General features: G+C 36.9%; 1 protein-coding gene across 1 annotated transcript; it reads right to left on the bottom strand.

Annotated features, from left to right (window-relative positions):
* Positions 1-483: 483 nt before the first annotated feature.
* LOC127081721 (uncharacterized) lies at positions 484-10,552 on the bottom strand. The gene is made up of 3 exons (XM_051021948.1): positions 7,236-10,552; positions 1,451-4,337; positions 484-1,057 (listed from the first exon to the last, which is right to left on the bottom strand). Exons 1-2 carry the CDS (start codon positions 10,053-10,055, stop codon positions 1,488-1,490), a joined length of 5,670 nt encoding a protein of 1,889 aa, XP_050877905.1. The 5' UTR covers positions 10,056-10,552; the 3' UTR covers positions 484-1,057; positions 1,451-1,487.
* Between the last annotated feature and the right edge of the window lie 10,132 nt (positions 10,553-20,684).

The raw sequence follows: 20,684 nt of genomic DNA, 5'->3' as shown, positions 1-20,684 counted from the left end.
GCCAAATGACTCCTTATATAGGAGATCAATAACAGAAACCGAAAAGACGCAACTGTTCAGAAACGGTTACGTCGGTTGGGAAAGGGTTCAACTGTTCAAAAGAAAATTTCGAACGGGGCGCTGCCCCGCACCCCACCAGGGGCTTCGCCCCTTGGAACCCCGTTTCAATTATTCGCATTCAATTATACGTTGGCTCGACGAGCGTGCACTCCGCACTACCCCAAACTCATTTCCAAGCTTTAACGCATAATTGCATCGGCCTATAGTAAATCACATTACTACTAAAATACATTGATGATACTAAAATCACCAACAATTCCACACCACAGGAGCAGTATGCTATCTAGAAATATTAAAGTTTGCAATGATGCCAATGTGTAGATGAAAACTGAAGTGTCTGACTTTAAGTTTATATATCCTTAGTTGATGAGTAAATGATGGATTGAACTGGCTAGCTGGCTGAGCTGAGATACATACATGTCCTTCTGATTAGCTTTAAATTAATCAGGCATCTAGGTTTACAACGTCGTAGCGTCGATCTTAGTTGACGAGGAAATGATGGATTGAACTGGCTAGCTAGCGGAGACACATACGTGTGCTCCTGATTAGCTTAAAATTAATCAGGCATCTAAGTTTACAGCTAGATATTGATCGTAGCATTTATCTTGGTTAGCAAAATAAAATATTCATTCAAATGAAGAGGTTTTGATTATTACACGGGTTGAAGAAAAGCTCCCACCAACCTTAAACATCACAAATGGCAAAAAGAAAAAAGAAATTTCAAAATGGCTTCCGAATGGAGTCCATATATAGGTCTTGATTACAAGGTTTTGAATGAAAGTTTCTATAGCCAAATCATAGTTTCATACAACACCACAAATAAGAAAAATAAAAAAGAAAAGCCGAAGTTACTCGGTTAACTGAATCCACATTTTCCTTGACATTTCAGGATGAGAAGAAAACATTTTGAATTCAAGCACCATAGATGGAATGAAGAACAAAATGCGTCATCTTTGATTTGTGACATGGAGAATTTGAATTTCTGCTCACATTGGCACTGGAAACAAACGAGTCAGGTATCACATACATTTGTCAAATTAACTTAACAAGCTCAATGAAGCATCACTGTAAAATTGATGCTAGTTCAAGAATGCTTTATATGGCAGCACATCAAAGGAAATAAAAAAATTTGAACTAGCTTTATTCTTGAAAAGTTTCATGAGCTATTTCTCTTACATTTTTTTTGATGTTCCTTTTTGCTTTCTATCTATAAAAAAGAGATAGGAGGACAAAAAAAATGAGAGATTTGATGAGTGATGTACCATGCAAAAAGAAAGAGATAGAAAGGAAAATGTGTATAAAAATATAAACAATAGATAGAACAGTGAAGAATCAGGAATTGTAAAGATAAATTTATACGAGAAACGTTGCATGATCAGACAAAAGGTACCTTTTTATTTTGAAGCTTTCTAGATGCCAGAGCATTCTCAATTTGTTTGTGACTCCTTCGAGGGTGAGTGAATAGTGTGAATATTATAATCAAGTAAGTTTGGACCAATCCAGTGGCGAATGAATACAAGAGGTACATGCTTGATAATCCAGTAGTATTGTCCTTTGTCTGGATCAATGCTCTCAGTAAATTCAGCCGCCATATCAGTGAAGTAAATCTCTCTGAGGTTATCCAAGTTCTTGATGCCAAAGGGTACCTCCTTCACTTGGGGGATTTTATCCATTTTAGTATATTCAAGAGAGGGCAAGGCTCCTTTGTCTATAACAATGGAATTTACGCTATTCAGGCGACTGAGGTTCAGTCTCTTAAGTTTTAGAAACCCTCCATTTGGAAAATGCAAAGTTTCACCATCATACGCATTGTCAGATAGACCGAACTTCAGCAGATTTGGCAAGTTTTTCAGTGACTGCAATGGATCATCTTTCAACTTAGATAAAGCCAGCTTTATCTCAACAAGATAATCAAGTTTTTGAATCCAATTAGGCAATGTATCTAGCTTAGCTTTCAAATGAAGCCGCTTAAGTTGAGGTGGAGATGAGACAAAGTTCAAGTTAATTGTTTCATCCTCAGCAATCGTAGTGATATTAAGATTTTCAAGGTGTTTCATTTCTACTACTGCAGCACCTATGACATTACCATGTTCTCTTCTTACATGCCTTAAGCCTAACTTCCTTAACTGCCTTAACATTTTCATCTCTTGAATGAGATCTACGCCTCCATGATCTACCTCTACATAATAAAGACTTTGTAGGGAAGTCAAGTTTTTAATACCTTTTTCCACCCGCACGCCAGTTGTAAAGCCTAAAACAGAATACTTTGCTTCATAGCTACGATGGAGAACAAGAAGGTGTCGCAGCTTCGTCAACTTGTTTATTTCACTTGGTAGTTCATGCACAAGTGTTTCTCTTAAATCTAATGTCTCTAAGTTCTGTAGTTCACTAACAGATTTAGGAATAGCATTTACATTGGTATAACTTAGGTTTATGTATTTTAAGTGAAAAAGACTACCTAAGTTTTTAGGAATATGGTTCAATGATGTACCTTGAATGTCAAGTACCTTCAAAGTCCTAGACTGTGAACACAGTTTAGCCATAAAATGCTCCAATGATCCACCATTTTCAAAAACATGAATAGCTCGAAAATGCAAGTTGTTATTGCTCTTCAACAAATTGTTGGGAATTGTAGCTATAGATAGGCGTCTACTTTTTCCAACCGTGATTGACTCACCGTCTTCATGCACACAATGACAAAAACTTAAATCCTTCATTTTTCTAATGATCACTTCCCGAAATAAAGCGTGAACTTGACACATTTTAACTTTCCCTTCAAAGCCAACATATGAGATCCGAATCAGACTTCTGTGAATCAATTCCGACAAGTATTCCTCTGCAACTTGCTCTAAAGTTCTTTTCTCATCAGATTTGACAAAACCCTCAGCTATCCATTGCCGAGTTAATCTCTTATGCTTAATAGAGTAGTCCTCTGGATATATACCTAAATACAAAATGCAAGGTTTCAAATAGTAAGGCAGGCCATCATAACTGAGAGATAAAATCTTTGTTAGACTAGTTAAATGGGTATTCCGTCCAAATTCCAGGCTCAGATTTTCACTCACATTTTTCCATTCAATCATGGTTTTAGATTTTGTTGAAAGTAGACCACCAATGGCTACAATTGCCAGAGGTAGCTGCTTGCATTTTCGAACAATATCTTTTGACATAGCCTCAAGCTCTGGCGGACAATGCCCACCAAACTCAAATCTAAATACTTTCTTACGGAAGAGTTCCCATGCTTTCTCTGGAAGCAAAAGTTCCATGTTGTGAGCATGAACTAGAAAGGATTTCTTGAAAAAATCTGAAACTTGCATCATTCTAGTGGTGATTATGATCCTACTACCATTGTTGTTGTTAGGAATGGCAAATTCAACCTGGTCGGAAAAATCTTCTTGCCATACATCATCAAAGAATATCAAATACCTCTTATGTTGCAGGTATTGTCTCACTTCTGTTATCAGTGACTTGTCATCCATTTTGTGTAACATCTGTAGAAAAGGGTCTTTGGAATCCCTACAAAATTGCTTCATCATGTTTATCAATAACCCCCTCACAGTGTATGATTGAGAAACTGTGATGCAAGCACGACAATCAAACTGTGATGTTACGTTTTGGCTGTCAAAAACTAGCTTGGCTAGAGTGGTTTTTCCTAGACCCCCCATTCCTACCACTGAAATCACCGTGCGCTCAGCTGTGCCCTCCAATAACCAACCATACAATTTCTCTCTCGGGACTTCAAATCCTACAATTTCCGTCTCTTCAATGAAAAGGGCAGACAATCGAGGATCACACCATCTTCCATTTTCTGTCACTCCCGTGCTGTTGTTGCTGCTTGATGATCCAGATTCATGTGAAATTTTAAGGTTGTATCTTTCACTTCTTTCCATGATTCCACGAATAGACAACTTAATATCCTGAATCTCAGATGCTATCTGATGACGGGGAATCACAGTTTTGATTCGACTTGCAACCTTGCAGACTAAAGATCCGCATCCAGGAGTATTATCCTTATGGATCAGCCAATGATACTTATCAATGACATCTTCAATTTGAAATGATGCTTCTCTCAAATGTTTTACCCATGTTCTTATTCCATCATTGATGTCTGCTTCATCCGCAGCTCTTCTGTCTGCATCTTTGAGGAAGACTTGAATGCTTTCAAGTTCATCTTTGATGTCTGAAAAATCTTTGTGTACACCTCTCAGAAGATTTGTTTCTTCTTTAAGGAATTGGAAAACTTCCCCCAGGGCAAACAATACTGCAGTTTCTGCCATTTAACTCTCATCTCATAGTGCTAGCTGCTACCTTGCAATTATGCTGTTGGGATCATGTGTATATCATTCTAGTACTGTGTATTTCCTCTCTTTTATCCCCTCTGGGTATAATTGCTTTGAATGATGCCAAGGAAAATTAAGCTTCAAAAGTCAAAGAAAAGGATTGCCATTATGTTTTGCTTCTCAGCCTATGGTGTTGTATAAGTTTTGTCAACTTGGTGCGGTATGCGGACCTTGTTTTCAAAGAAAAAGGTTTGTTATTCTGTAATTTGTCAACTGAATGTGATCGTTTATGTTTGATTGTATTATTCAATGCTTTTATTTATGCTATTGCTTACCCATTGAAATTTTCAACTGGCTTAATAGCTTTGACCAGTACTCATCTGTCTTATAATTAATTATTATTTTTGTGATGTTACAGAGACCACTAGTTATTTGCCCTTACAACCAACTTGCAAGTGAGTTATCATCCCTAGTGAAATAAATTCATGCAAAAAATATGTATAAGATTCAGAATTACTTATTGATTATCAATTTCATGGAAGCAACCTAGTATGTCTAGATTAAGACCTAAGATCTGGGACCATATCCTAGGAGACTATTCCTTTTCTTTTTTATAATAACTAATGGATGTAAGCTAGTATGCAAGAAAAAGACAATGAACTTAATGACCACACCATTGTGCTAGTACTTTTTGGTTTTTTGAAAAATACTACTATCTGATTGCTGTAAAACAAAAAAACTACCATCTGATTCATTTTTGGCACTTGAATGACTTAAAACTTTATCTTATTAAATGGCTTTTATCTTGTTCTCGGTCTTTTACTTCTACTGATACTATTACTATCCATATCCTCCCACATACTTGGTAGATTTTTGACTTAGGTACAACTGACTACTTGACATTTGATTACATATTGTTTTATTCTTGTGCCTCATTCAGTATTTATTATATTAATTTGGCTGAAGGTTCTCATGTCCGCGTTGTTGTTTTTGGGAGTATTGACCCCTTCAACACTCCTTGAAATTGAAAATTTTGCTTCTTGGTTTCAAACTTTCCAATAACTTACTTTATTCAGTAGCTTATTCGGGACCAGGACTCGAATCTTTTCTCCTTCACATTGTAGTTCAGAACCCAGCCATAGAGAGAACACAGAAAATGGAGGGTTGTACTACCTCTCAGATGAAAGATATAGTCAAGAGGCGCTGCGCTGTCTTCCTACTCAAACTTTGAGTCTCATTCACTCTCATGCCTCACAAGTCTGGTGTCAGCATGAGAATCTTGGACATCCCCCGTTTACATGGTGAGATATGGTAAAATGTTTATGCAAAAATTTAAACTATCTATGCATATATTAAAATTTATGTTTCTAGTATAATTCGTATATCTTTGCACACAACTATGAGGACTAATCCTCAAGTCAAGGCGACAAAACCGTTCCTCAAGATTTTGAACGTTGCTGCATTCTTAAGATTCAGTTTGAGATCACTAGTTAAGTTGGAAGATACAATAACAATCATACCTGAGCTCCCTCCAGAATATATTTAAATTTGTTATGCAAAATTGTACCAATGTACTTTATCTCAATTTTCAACGTGAGTTGGTCCGAGTGGAAGGGGATCAAATCCTTTAAGCTAGAGGTGCAATATTTAGTCTCTGCTACTTGTGAATAAAGCAAACTCTACTGAGAGAGGTCTCCGTTGCATCGACAATACTTCGAGGGATTACAATATCCTTTATGTTTAAAACATTTACATTGTTTGACCAGCTATATTGTCCATCAACTTCCATTACATTGCATATTTGTGATGGAAGGGTATGAGAAATGAAGGTCATTTGTAAGGTTTTAACAAATCTCTATTTGTCATCTCAATATGTCTTGCTTTTACAACTAGATAATGATATAGCCTCGATCTTGATTAGACAAATAGTCGCATTCATTAAAATGAAGTAGTTTTGATTATTACAATGATAGAAGAAATACTCCCACCAATCTTAAACACCACATATCAGTCTTGATTACAAGCTTTTGAATCAAAGGTTCCACAACCAAATCATACAACATCACAAATAACAAAAATTAAAAAGAAAGCTCTCACGAATTTTAAACACTACATATTTAAGTCACTCGATGAATTGAATTCATATTTTCCTTGACACTTGCAGGATGAGAAGGAAATATTTATTTTTAGTTCAAGCACCATAGATTGAATGCAGAACAAAGTATGTCATCTTTGAGCTTTAACTTGGAGAATCTGAATTTCTGTTCACATTGGCATAGGAAACAATCGGGTCAGGTATCTCATAAAGTTGCCAAATTAATTAAACAAATTCAGTGAAGAATATCTATAAAAGTGAATGCTAGTGAGAATGCTTTTAAATGGCATCAAAGAAAAAAAATTCAAAATTATAATCAACTGTATTCTTGAAAATTTTCATGTGTTAATTGGATACACTTCAATTTTATGATTATATATTTTAATTGGTTATGCAAATCATTAGGTTTTGGAGTTGGTTATGTTTTGTAGTAATAGAGGATTAGGTTTTGGCAAGATGAGATCCCATATCTTGGTAGTTAAATCCCACGATTTTATGATTATGATTTCCCTCGACGATTATGAGCATACACATAATCCTATTTGGTAGAATCAGGTAGATCCCACATGTTAACCGTTGAATCATATACTCATACAATCTTTGAAATGTTTATGCTATTATGCTTATGAATGAAAAAAGATAGAGATAGAAAGGAAAAGTGTGTAAAAAGATGTATAAGTGAAAGGATATTGAAGAAGTCAGGAATTGTAAAGATAAATAAAAGAAGCATTATGTGATCAGAGGAAAGGTACCTTCTTCTTTTGAAGCTAGATAGTCAAAATATCTTTCTCAATTTCTCAGGCCTCCTCGGAAGATGAGTTTATAGTGCGAATCTCATAATCATAGTATTTTGGGCCAAACCATTGACGAATGAATACAAGACGAACATGCTTGATAATCCAGTGGTCGCGTCCTTGGTCTGGATCAATGCTCTTAACGAATTCATCTGGCATATCAACTAAGTCAATGACTTTGAGTTTATCCAAGAGTTTGATACCCGATGGTACCTCCTTCAGTTGGGGGATCTTTTCCATTTTAAGATGTTCAAGAGAGAGCAAAGCTCCTTTCTCTATAAGGATAGAATTTACTCTATTCAAGTGACTTAGAATCAGTTCTCTCAATTTTTGAAATCCTCCGGTTGGAAAATGCAAAATTTCGCCGTCATAGGCATTCTCCCACAAAGAGAGCTTCAGCAGATTTGGCAAGTTCTTCAGTGACTGCATTGGATCATCTTTCAGATTGGACAAACCTAATCTTATCTTAACAAGACACTCAAGGTTTGGAATCCAATCAGGCAACTTCTCTAGTCTAGCTTTCAAATGAAGCCGCCGAAGTTTGGGTGGAGATGACACAAAGTTCAAGTCAATAATTTCATCCTCTGCTATTGCTGTGATATTAAGTGATTCAAGGTGTTGCATCTCTACTACGGCAGCACTTAAGGCATTCCCATGTTCTCTTTTTACATGCCTTAAACCTAACTTTCTTAACTGCCTTAACATTTTCATCTCTTCAATGAGATCTATCCCCCCATGATCTACCTCCACATAACAAATATTTTGTAGGGAAGTCAAGTTTTTAATACCTTTTTTCATCACCACACCAGTTGTAAAGCCCATAACAGAATATTTTTTTTCATAGTTACGATGAAAAACAAGAAGATGCTGTAACTTTTTCAGCTTATTTATTTCACTTGGTAACTCATGCACAAGTGTTTCTCTTAAATCCAATGTCTCTAAGTTCTGTAGCTCACCAACAGATTTAGGGAGAACCCGTACTTTTGTATTCCTTAGGTTTATGTATTTCAAGTGAAAAAGACTCCCCAAATTTTTAGGAATATGATTCAATGATGTACCTTGCATGTCAAGTACCTTCAAAATCCTAGACCTTGAACACAATTTACCCATGAAAGGCTCCCACACTCCACCTTTTTCAAAAACATGAATAGCACGAAAACGTGAATTGCTAGTGCTTTTCAACACATTGTTGGAACCAGTGGTTATAGACAGGCGTCTAGTTTTTCCAACTGCTGTTGACTCGCTATCTTCATGCATACGATGACAGAAACTTAAATCCTTCATTTTTCTATTGAGCACTTCCCAGATTAAATCATGGACTCGACATGTTTGAACTTTCCCTTCAAAGCCAACATTAGAGACCCGAACCAGACTTCTCTGAATTAATTCAGACAAGTACTCCTCAGCAACTTGCTCTGGAGTCCTTCTTCCTTCCGATTTGACAAACCCTTCAGCTATCCATTGCCGAGTTAATCTCTTATGATTGATAGCATAGTCCTCTGGATATAAACCAAAATACAAAATGCATGGTTTCAAGTAGTAAGGCAGGCAATCATAACTAAGCAACAGAATCTTTGTAAGACTTGTTAAATGGGCATTACGGCCTAACTCATGTCTCAGATTTTCACTCACCATTTGCCATTCAACCATTTTTATAGGTTTTGTTGAAAGAAGACCAGCAATGGCTACAATTGCCAGAGGTAGCTGCTTGCATTTTTGAACAATTTCTTCTGACAAAGCCTTAAGTTCTGATGGACATTCCCCATGGAGTTCAAATCTAAATACTTTCTTGCAGAAGAGTTCCCATGCTTTATTTGGAGGCAAAAGTTGCAAGTTGTGAACATGAACTAGAAAGGATTTCCTGAAAAAATCTGCAACTTGCATCGTTCTAGTGGTGATTATGATCCTACTACCTTTGTTGTTGTTGGGCATGGCAAGTTCAACCTGGTCGGAAAAATCTTCTTGCCATACATCATCAAAGAATATCAAATACCTCTTATGTTGCAGGTATTGTCTCACTTCTGTTATCAGTGCCTTGTCATCCATTTTGTGTAACATCTGTGGTAGAGGGTCTTGTGTTCCCTTATAAAATTCTTCCATCATGTTTATCAACAAACCTCTCACAGTGTATGATTGAGAAACTGTGACGAAAGCGTGGCAATGGAAATCTGCCGTTACCTTTTGGCTGTCAAAAACTAGTTTGGCAAGAGTGGTTTTTCCTAGACCTCCCATTCCTACCACTGAAATCACTGTGCGCTCAGCCGCACCATCCGATAACCAACCTAACAATTCTTTTTTTGGGCCTTCGATTCCTACAATTTCTGTTTCTTCAATGAAAAGGGAAGACAGTCGAGGATCACGCTCTCTAGTGTTGCTGCTGCTGCTTGATGATCCTGGTTCTTGTGAAATTTGAAAGTTATACCTCACACTTCTTTCCTTGATCCCACGAATTGACATCATAATGTTCTGTATCTCAGATGCTACCTGATGCCGGGGAATCAAAGTTTCTATTAAGCCTGTAATCTGGTAGACTAAAGCTCCACATCCAGGAGGGTTGACTTCACGCATCAGCCAAAGGTATTCATCAACGACATCTTCAATGCGAAATGATGCTTCTCTCAGCTGCCTCACCCATATTCTGATTACTTCGTTGGTGTCTGCTTCATCCGCAGCTCTTCTATCTGCATCTTTGAGGAAGACTTGAATGCTTTCTAGTTCATCTCTGATGTCAGAAAAGTTTTTGTGCAAACCTCTCTGAAGATTTGTTTCTTCCCTAAGAAGTTGGAACACCTGCTCCAAGGCCAATGATACTGCAGTTTCTGCCATTTCCCTTACATTTGCCGCTAGCCGCTACCTTGCAGTTATGCTGTTGGGTTCTTTTGTAAATATCATCCTATAGCTAGTAGATGTTTTTCTCTTTCTGTTTTTGTTTCATCCGATAGCATAACGAGAATGGTGTCATGGAAAATCAAGCTCCAAAAGTCAAAGGATCGAAATATCATAATAGTTTGTTCACAACCTTGAATGATGTAATGAAACTTGATTATTTTATCAAGTTGATGATGCAGGCAGACCATGATTTTCATTGGAAAACATTTAGTATTCCCTAATTACAGAACTAGTCAACATGTCCGTTGTTCCTTTTCTTTTATCTTTCATTTTTGTTTATAAATGATGGGCGACCCAATAGCAGAAACCTGATATCAGACTCTGATGACTCTGATAACATGTTAGACTTAAAGTTTGACTTAACTCATCACTACAAAACCGGTTTATAAGATGATGATTGTTTTCACTTATAAACAACATGTTCATATCACATTGTCAGATGTGAAATTCTTAATAATTGCACCATTGAAGTTCAATATGTTTAATCCATAAAGAACAAATAATTCCTCATTTTTTTTGACACAATAATTCCTCATTTTAGTTCTTGAGGGTTTGACCATTAGTGCATGTGTCCTATAATTACTTGTTTTTTTCTGTCCAACTTGCATGTAAGTTGTCATCTATAGTGTGTGTCCTATAGTTACTTGTTTTTTTCTGTCCAATCTGCCTGTAAGTTGCCATCTATAGTGAAATTAATTAATGCAACAAACATGGTTGAGTTTGATAATTTATGGACTTTCAACTTCTTGCAAGCAACTAAGTGTGTTTAGATTAAGAATTGAAGTCAGGGACCACATCCTAGAAAACCATTTTTCTACTTTTTATAATAACTAATGGATGTATGCATTCAAACAACCTTGTCATGGGTAGTGTGAGGCATGCGTGTTTAACAATAACTCATAGAGTGTCAATTTTTAAATATAAATCTGATATCCTTTACGCAAATCAAATCGGTTATAATACAATCAACCGAAACCGAATCAAATGTTAGTTAGACCGAATCAAATGTTTATCTCCAACTTTGTACTTAGTCAAAGATACAAGACCAAAGTAGTGTAAATGATTTAAATCATGATATTATCATGGTTAAAACTTAGTGGCATTTGGTTTAGCTTTAAATGTCCAAAGTAGTGTGAACTCCATACAATGTTGCTTGAAAAATGAATTTAGATAAATTGTTATAATTTGTTTTTAGTAGTCTAATCACTAGAATTTTACACCTTACCGTAAATTCAAATTCACGCACTTACAATTGGATATGTTGAATACTACTGACTCAAATAACTTATGAGTATGTTATTATTGTTTGTGTTACTAATTAAGTTTGTAGGCAATATGTGGATATTTTAATTATTTTATTATTTAATTAAATTTTAGGTTGCAATTAAGATATCACTAACAAAAATAAAATGTTGTATTTGTTAATCAAGAATCGTAGTCAAAAGACCATTTAGTTTTTAATTTATATTATTAATTTTAATATATAAATGACGGGCATGGATTTTCTCGAGTGTACAACTCATTAGTTTTCCTTTAATTTCAATCACCTCCATTAAATTTAAGGGTTGCTCTATCTACCCTTATATATTCTCCCTCGTTGCTATTATGAAAAGTCATGAATGTCTCTGAAGTATGGAGATGTACTCCGAACACATCTTTTAAAGTTATTTGTCAAATCAAATTGAAGAGGCACGCCTATTATGTCAAAATTTAATTCGGAGATACATCTTCGTATACGTAAAAGGTACGTCTCATGATGCATCTTCGTAAGTACCATTTATTCAAAAATGTGTGGGTGATCCGAAGATGCATCTTTTGATGATTTTGTTTCATATCCTGTGTCCGAGCTTCCCTCTTCCTCCTTCATTTTCTAAAAATATTTCAGACAAAACATTTGAGGTCTCACACATTCAATATTCTCATTCGTTCATTCAAGCTTCTATTGTTGGATGCCTGCAATATTCAAGCTTCATCTCTTTTTCAGCATCTCAAACATTCAAGCTACTTCTCATAATTTTGATTAGGTAAGTATTTCAAAATTTTATCTTTTTATGTTTTTTTTTATTTATAGTTAGTTGTTTAAACTATATTAGTTGTTTTAGGTACGATTGACAATAGTTTAAACGAAATTGAGAGCCTATAAGAACATGTGCTGAGGTATTTTTAGAGTGTTAAGGCATAAATGATGTTTCTGCCATGGAAGAGAATCATAGGTTTGTCTAGAGACGCATCTTCGAATTTGCTCTAAATTATTTTTCGGAGATGCATGTCCGGATTTGACTCGGGCAAAAATTTGGTTGCTTTTGTGAAATTTTTGGATTTGTCCTAACATGTTGTTTTTCTTTGTGTTTGTAACACATGTGCAATGAATGAAAATAACACTGGTAAAATTAGACTTGGGTGTGTGTCTCAAACTGCGTCGGTACGACATGAGAGGGCAGCAACCTGGACCACGAGGTCATGAGTTGATGATATCTTGTTTGATGGTTTATAGCACCGAGGTTCATAACCGTCTAGTTCTCGTAGCCGCCTCTCTCAATTAACTACTTCACATGGCCACGATGATGAACTTGTAACTAAAGTTCCTTAAGTCCCCTCATCCCAAAAGGAAGTCGCTTCTGATGCCCCTTTAGAGAGTTATCTAGGAGGCTCATTTGACACCTCTTTACTTCATTTGTATGTAGACCATGCTGTTAGGCATGTATGACAAGGAGAGGTATATTTATTATCTTTTGCAATACATATATTTTCAACTAATTAAATTGAAATTGATGGTCATATTTTCTTTTTATAGGAGCGTACATGTTTGAAATCGGTAAACCAGGGCAAAAAGATATTGGAGTTGCCACAATCCACTATTGATTAGTTAGTTGATGTTATCCGTTATTCTGATTTTGTCGATTTATGTGATGATGCGTACACGACCATCAACCATAACATGCATGCGGCTTTTGCAGAGAGATGGCATTCCGAGACGTCATATTTCCACCCTCCTATAGGTGAGATGAACATCACCTTGGATGACGTCTCATGCCTCATACATCTTCCCATCAAGGGGAGATTACTGGACCACTAAAGGATTGGGCGAGAGGAAGTCGTTGATATGATGGTCATCCATTTGGAGATTGACCATAGTAAGGCCGCACATGAGGCAACTGACACAAGAGGTGCTCATGCAAGATTTAGTTTTTTCAAAAAAAATCTTTCTAAAGATCATATGTAGTGGGCCCTGGATGCCGAAGGTGATGATATGCAGGTTCAGTACCACTAGCCTCCGATTGAGATGTTCTTCTGGAACATCTGTGGTTTCGAGCAATTACAGAGAGAGTTGATTCGTTGGTTAGGCGGAGACATACCTAAAGGCGAAAAAATTAGAAGTATTGAGAGACATGATACCGTGTATGGATGGGTGCGAGTTAAAAATGATAAGGGTGCGAGAGAAATGATGTTTAAACCAAATGATATCAGTTTGATTGTTGTAATCAGTTAGAAATATTGTGGTTAAGTATTTTTTTTATTTTATATTTGTTGTATGTGTTGTTTATTTAGACTCGTCGTTGTTCGTTTTGTGATATATGGTTTCTTGTTGAAAAGTGTTGTTATTTTTAAGTGTGTTTAAGTTGGGGTGATGTTTGTTGTTAACATTGTTGTAACAAAAAGGTATTCATATATCAAAATCTAAGGTTACAAAAATTGAAAGGAGAAACTAAATTATGATGTAGAGGGTGCTCCGAGATTGGGTCAGTTTTTCCGATTGTGTCCGGGCTGACGACATATTCTGCATAATCTTATCATTTTATCAGTCGTATCCATTTTTGTTCTAATGTGTGTGTTGTTTGGGCATCCTTTTTTCTTTCTTCACATCTCATCCTTGTGCCAAACTATGTCCCATTGATATGAAGGTCAATATTCCTCCATTGCTAGCATTGTGAAGCTTTCATTGTAGACATTCATAATGTTAATGCCTTTTAAAGATCAGATAGATGGTTGTAAGCGTCATGGCGGATATGTGCGCATGCCGCAATGACATGGGAGCAAAGTATACAGAAGGCTTGGATTGCCACAGTCGCACCAACTTATGTTTAGTCTGACTGCATAAAATAAATTTGACCTCCCCTCATTGTGGTCCATTGTTTCCTGTACATTGAAAGTTTGCCTATGATGGTCAAAGATTGTAATCGTGTGTGTGCTAGCTTTGATAGTTTCCTCTTTCATCACTTTCATGCAGCATTCACTGAATAATTGACTTGACATTAACACTGCACTCCATTTTTCGCTTCTGGTTGCGAAGGTTGATGCCAACTTAAAATAGGTTGTTCTCACCAATGCGGTTATTAGTATATTTCTAATTCATTTGAAGACGCCGTTCATGCATTCCACAAGGTTTGTTGTCATGTGGCCCCATCAACATCCTCCGTCAAATGCCCTTGTCCACTGCTCCAATAGTATGATATACGCCCACCTTCCCTCACCTACATTTGACAATCTAATTTCGTCACGGTAGTGTTGAAATGACGGCTGAGTTAGAGCATATCCTGCATTCACCACTTTTTTGCGAAGGTTCTTGACTTTGATTGCGCACATGAAGTTTTTTGCGATATGTCTAATGCATAGATATAGGTAGAAAGAGGATTATGTCATTCGTTATCATGGTTATTATAAGCAATCTCAATAGCAGCATGTTTGTCTAAAATCAAACAGAGATTAGCTTGTGGAGTGCCATGTGTTCTGAGATGACTAAGGAATAAACCCCAACCACCAACGGTTTCACCTTCAACTAGAGCAAAGACAATGTGAAAGACATTATTGTTCTCGTCTTGTGCAACAACCATAAGCAAGGTGCCCTTGTATTTTCCGTATAACCATGTTCCATTGATTTGAATAATAGGTTTGCAGAATGCAAAATCTTTGATGCATGGTTGAAACGCCCAAAAGAGTCAGTGAAATATTTTATTTCCACCAACACAAATTCCGTCTGGAGTAAATACTAGCAATGTCTCCATAATTGCAACAGTCCCCGATACGTATGTCTTAAGTGCCCATTAAAACCGTGGTAATTCATTGTATGAATCCTCCCAGTTGTCGAATACTTGTTCAACAACCTTTGTCATTGAAATACACATTTTCTTGTACGAGGGAGTATAATTATATCGTGTGATAATATGAGATATTATTATACTCACCTTAACTGATGAGTCCTTGTTAACAAGCGGCAAAATGTCTTGACATATCATATCAGTGCTTAATTTTCGGTGATCTTGTACAATATTAGTGGCAATGCAACTGTGAGGTGGCTCTATAGAAGCTATCTTCCAAGAATCACTTCTCTTCCTACGAGATGCAGCCATCAAAACTTGCAAAGAACGTTACGCCATTCAATGACATATCTTCTTGAATCAATGTGTTTCACATTGAAATCAGCAGAGTTATCCATGTGAAAATTTTTGATAGCTCGCACTACTTTAGTGTGGAACTTGTCTCCCACTTTAAACTCACCCTTTGACCGCATATACAGATAGTAAAAAATATCGTTGGATGTATCATCGTAATGCAAGTGCATGTTTGTCATATGTTGAGATGGACAATATACATGACTTGGAGGTAATGGCGCTTGATGATCGTCATGTTTAGTGTTGTTGTTCAACATATGATCAACATGTGTCTCAATTTCTTCTTCTTCTTCGTCAACGACATCAACTTCCGTTTCGACTTCATCTGAGTCTTCTGCTTCAAATTCATCAAATTCAGCTTGATCAATTATCTGAGATTGTTGAGATGGTATAGTTTGTTGGAGAGTAATATATAACTCAATAGAGTTGAAACCAAAATGTTTGTGATTAACAAACATATATTCAACATCTTCAATGTCTCACACCTTTATCAGGTAAAATTTACATTGATTGTTTTTAAAATAAATTGGATTATGGTATGTGATTTGTGACACAGGACAAGATCCTAGATAAGCTTCTATTCGTTTTTTCAAATGCAAGAAATTCGAATTTCTCTTGATTGTAAATCAAACAATTTCGGTGTTTTAAAAACTAAACTCGTATACATCAGAGTCATATGTCTCACCGTGTAGTGAGCATTGATAATATATTTGGGTACATATGACATAATGTGATTCTTTTGGTATGGCAATGAAGTTGTGTTGGTTTGAGTAAGAGTAGGAACTTGTATGAACATGTGTTGGTTTGAGTAAGATGAAGTGCATTAATAGAACGTGACAAGACCATGCATGGAAGAACACTCGCCAAGCCAATTGGCGACTGCTTTGGAAAATTGTACATGGTCGCCAGTCAATTTGGCGCCTTTTGTGCATGCCCTCGAGATTCTGCGTTACACGCCATAACCATGTAACCTATAGCCATATCATATTGACAAGGACATGCATGGAAGACCTGTCACGCCATAGCCATGCAACATATGCCACAAGACACCTACGAAGTCGCCAATTGAGATGACGCTAACATGTAAATTTTAAATGTGGTCGCCAATTGAGATGGCGCCACATTTATTTCTAGTATGGGCACTAGTACATGCTTTTTCTTTTGCCAATTGAGAATGGTGCCGACTTGTTAGATGATAACTCGAGAGGTCAAGATATACTCCTTTCGCATCTTAAGGTATATTACAACAGTTTATAGTTAGATGAAAAATCCACCGAAGAAGCTCGAATAATAAAAACTAGGTGTTATATTATACTTTTAATTGGTTTATTTTCATTTTCTAAAGGTAGTGGTTCTAGTATGCATGTTATATATTTATCCTTATTAAGACATGTAGATAAAATAAGAAGTTATAGTTAGGGGTCCATTTGTTTGGATTATTTGTATAGCTCTTTGTGTAAAAATGCACACAAAGACACATCTATATTTTCTGGATGCGTTGTTTTGCTCCAACCATGGAATTAGTCCAGACTACCGTCCCTAGCGTTCGTCAACCACAACCCGTTCACATTCCCGTACGCACAAAATTAAGTTCTTAATATTAACTATATTTATTTACTTTACCGATTATTATCTCTATATAATATATTTACTTTTTTTGGTGCAAATGGTCGGCTCGTGGTATGAGTTACAACAGATATCCTAGACAATGTATTACCCAATATTGTAATCTCTTGGATCACCTTAGACCAGCATATGTATTTCCATTAATCGAATTAATTCGTAATAATTCATTTTTAATATCACCCATTTTATAATCTAATATATTTTCACTCTTCAGTTTATTTGGCATCCATATCTAAACTTGGATCATGAACATGAAATCAACGAACAAGATGCAACCGCTTGGACTGCATGCACACTGATCATCAGGTTCACCACTGTGGAGATGCACCATAGTGACCGTGTTAAATTGCAATTCAATATGCTTCAACACATCACAAATCCCCCAACAAACCTCGAAGAATGGCATTTACGAAGAGTTAACGACCAATGGAACTTTAACCCTTGGCAAGGCTTCGCTAAATCTGAGTGTCGAAAATGGAAGTACTGACATGACCATGTCTTAAGTGACGTTGTGATGTCAACCGAAGAAAAATCAACTCGTAATTATATGGTTTGGTACAGATCAGTTAGATTTGAGTTCCTCGTCGAGGATATTGTCGCATCCTGCGAAAAATCAACCGGCGAGGCTCGAAAACAAAACACACACAGAGCCGCCACTGCGCGTTATTTATCCCAAGATAGGGAAAGGAAACGCTCAGAGAAACCTGGAAAGGAAATGGTCTTGCGACCAAAGAGAAAGGGTAAGGGAGTCGGTTACGCAAGGGGAAGGTATTAGCACCCCTCACGTCCGTCGTACTCGACGGGATCCACGTCCTAGAATAAAGAAAAGGTTGCTAAAACATCACACACACACACAGGGAACGCAGGTGGGGTTAAGAGGAACGAGCTCGATAAGGTATCGCACCTTATGCCTACATATCTTGTCTGGAACAAGAATCAGAGCCACTGTAGTTCGGCTTACGCACGCCAAACAACACAAAACATACAAACAAGCAAGGGTGGCAAACATGGAGCCCGACAACCACTGGATGGAATTACGTCAGCATCCGAACCAAAACATGTACAAAACGGCAAACGTGGAGCCCGACTGCCAATCACTGGGCTTACGTCGGCATCCGAACCCAAACACACAGTCAGATAACAAACAAACGCACGCAAAAAAGAAAAAGGTTGCCCGGAGAGGTCTCGCACGACCCCCTGCCTACATACCTCGTCTGGAACGAGGATCAGGGCGATGTAGTTCCCCTGAAAGGGACTGAATTTCTAACCAGAAACCGGGGAAAGACACACTACTAGGGAGCTGGACTCGAGCCTAGTGTTGTCATGCATCGTTACCCTAAGTTCGGTTTTCTATCCTACTTGCATAAGCAAACTATTCCTATCCAGGAAAGAAGCCAGCACACAAGCATACAGCATAATTCAAGCATACATCAAATGAGAACAAGCATCTCAAACAGATATCCACACAGCACGCACTATAACCAAACAAGTGGCTCACACAATAGGTTTGACTGCCGAAGCGAGTCGTCTGTACGGGCTGGGTTTGCTCTTAACCTTACCATTACGAGGCTAAGGTGAAGCAGATGAAAGGATGAAGTGAGGATCAGACCTCACATCTCTTATCCCTAACCAGGGAGAGCTTCTGACAAATGAGCATGGGTCCAGAATGGGGGAACCCTTCTATACTCAGAGACTCTGACACAATGTGCACTGCACAAGATCTTGGGCTTGTGATCTCAATGCTACAACCATGTAATGGGAGCAAGGAGAAGACTCAACTGAATAGTGGGGGATAGATTGCTTATCCCTAACTTCCACCAATTGCCTTATTTAAAGGACTTTCACCTGCTTGGCACAAAAAATAAACAACCACAATCATTGCCTCTTAAGGAGGACTTCAGACATTTATTTGCCCGGCCCGGTAACAGCCGGGTCTCCAGACTACATGAAGTTAGGAAGTTATACCTCAATGCAAGTTGCTTAAGCAAAGCAAAGCAAAAGTTCACAAGGAACTGAGCAACTAAAAGTACCTGGAAACGGTCAAACACAGTTAGTATTCAGACAGACAAAACTAAACAGCAAAAGTTTAATCAGTCAGACTATACAAAGCAATGCACAACAAGGCAAGCTCAAAGCTTAAGCCCAAGCTTCACCACCTACAAAACAATGTTATGTTAGTGTACAAACATCAAACAACATCAATTGCATTTAACTTGATTCATTCTCCATGTGCATTATGCTTTTGATCCTGAAAAATCAAGCAAATATTAGCAACAAGACCACTAGGCTAAGCCTAGGGTCCAAAGGCAAGAAAAATTCCTAAACAGCAAGGTATTCATCAGCCAAAGTCAAATTAATGTCAAACAAGAGCAAACACCATTAGTCTCATGTTTATATCATTCATCATGTTCATGTTATGCACAAAACAAGGCAAACTAGTTCAAATGAAGCACCAAACATGCAAACAGAACTATTGCATTCAAATCCACATCAAAACAACTTCAAAAATTCTCAAATAAATTACACCTAAACAGGACCTAATCCAGGTATGGCACACCAAATTTCAGCTTAATTGGGCAAAGGGAACCATGTCAATGAAAATCAACAAAAACAGACACAATTATATGCTCCAAATCACAACATCAACACATGCTTCTACTTCAAAAATTCATAACTCAATGAAAACAAAAAAGAAATGGATAAGACCAAAACAGGGATGTCACACAATGTGTCTATTACAAGCATGCCAAATTTCATGATTATTCAATACCATATGAGCATTTCACATCAAATCTACCAACCTATATCACACAAGCTTGCACAATTGACCAACAGAGATGAAAAATCACAATCAATTTGAAAATGCAATGTAAAATTCCACAAAAATTCATACATCATCTCAACATGTTAATCAACCATCATGTAAAATTTCATTTCATTCCAACAAGTATAGGCCACTCAAAAAATCCAGCAAATTGACATAATGAGGTGTGACACAAATTGTCACACCTAAGTTCCAAAATTCATAACTCAATGATCAGGTATCAAAAACTCATGAAATTTACATGGAAATGAGCATCAATCAGTCAAGAATCATCACAAAAATTGTCAAGAATTTATTTTACATTATGTGCATTTCATGAACAAATTGGTAAAAGGTATCAAAATATCATACATGTGAGAGAAGCCTAGGTCAAATGATAATTCTACCATGCACAACTTTGACCAATAGGTCAAAAAAATCCTAGAGTCAACAACAAAGTCATAGAAAAAATATCCACATTTTTCTGATTTTTCTACAATTTTTTATGAATTTTTTAAGGTGATTGTAATTTTTTAAGAATTAATTAAATTAATTAAGAATTCACAATGGCAGATTCGTAAATACTAATGGCGGGAGCGGGAAACATGATATTCAAAAATTCAAAACGAAATTTGGATCAAACGCAATTCTGCGCAGAACCTTCATCGTCTCCCACACGCGATTTTCCAGAATTCCAAAAAAATCGAAGAACATCAAATCATCATGGAAATTAGCAAATGGATACTC

The sequence above is a fragment of the Lathyrus oleraceus genome, chromosome 5 (genome assembly GCF_024323335.1).
Source record: "Lathyrus oleraceus cultivar Zhongwan6 chromosome 5, CAAS_Psat_ZW6_1.0, whole genome shotgun sequence".
NCBI lineage: Eukaryota > Viridiplantae > Streptophyta > Magnoliopsida > Fabales > Fabaceae > Lathyrus > Lathyrus oleraceus.
The sequence above is the reverse complement of the archived record's forward strand: the minus strand, read 5'-3'. Positions and strand labels throughout refer to the sequence as shown.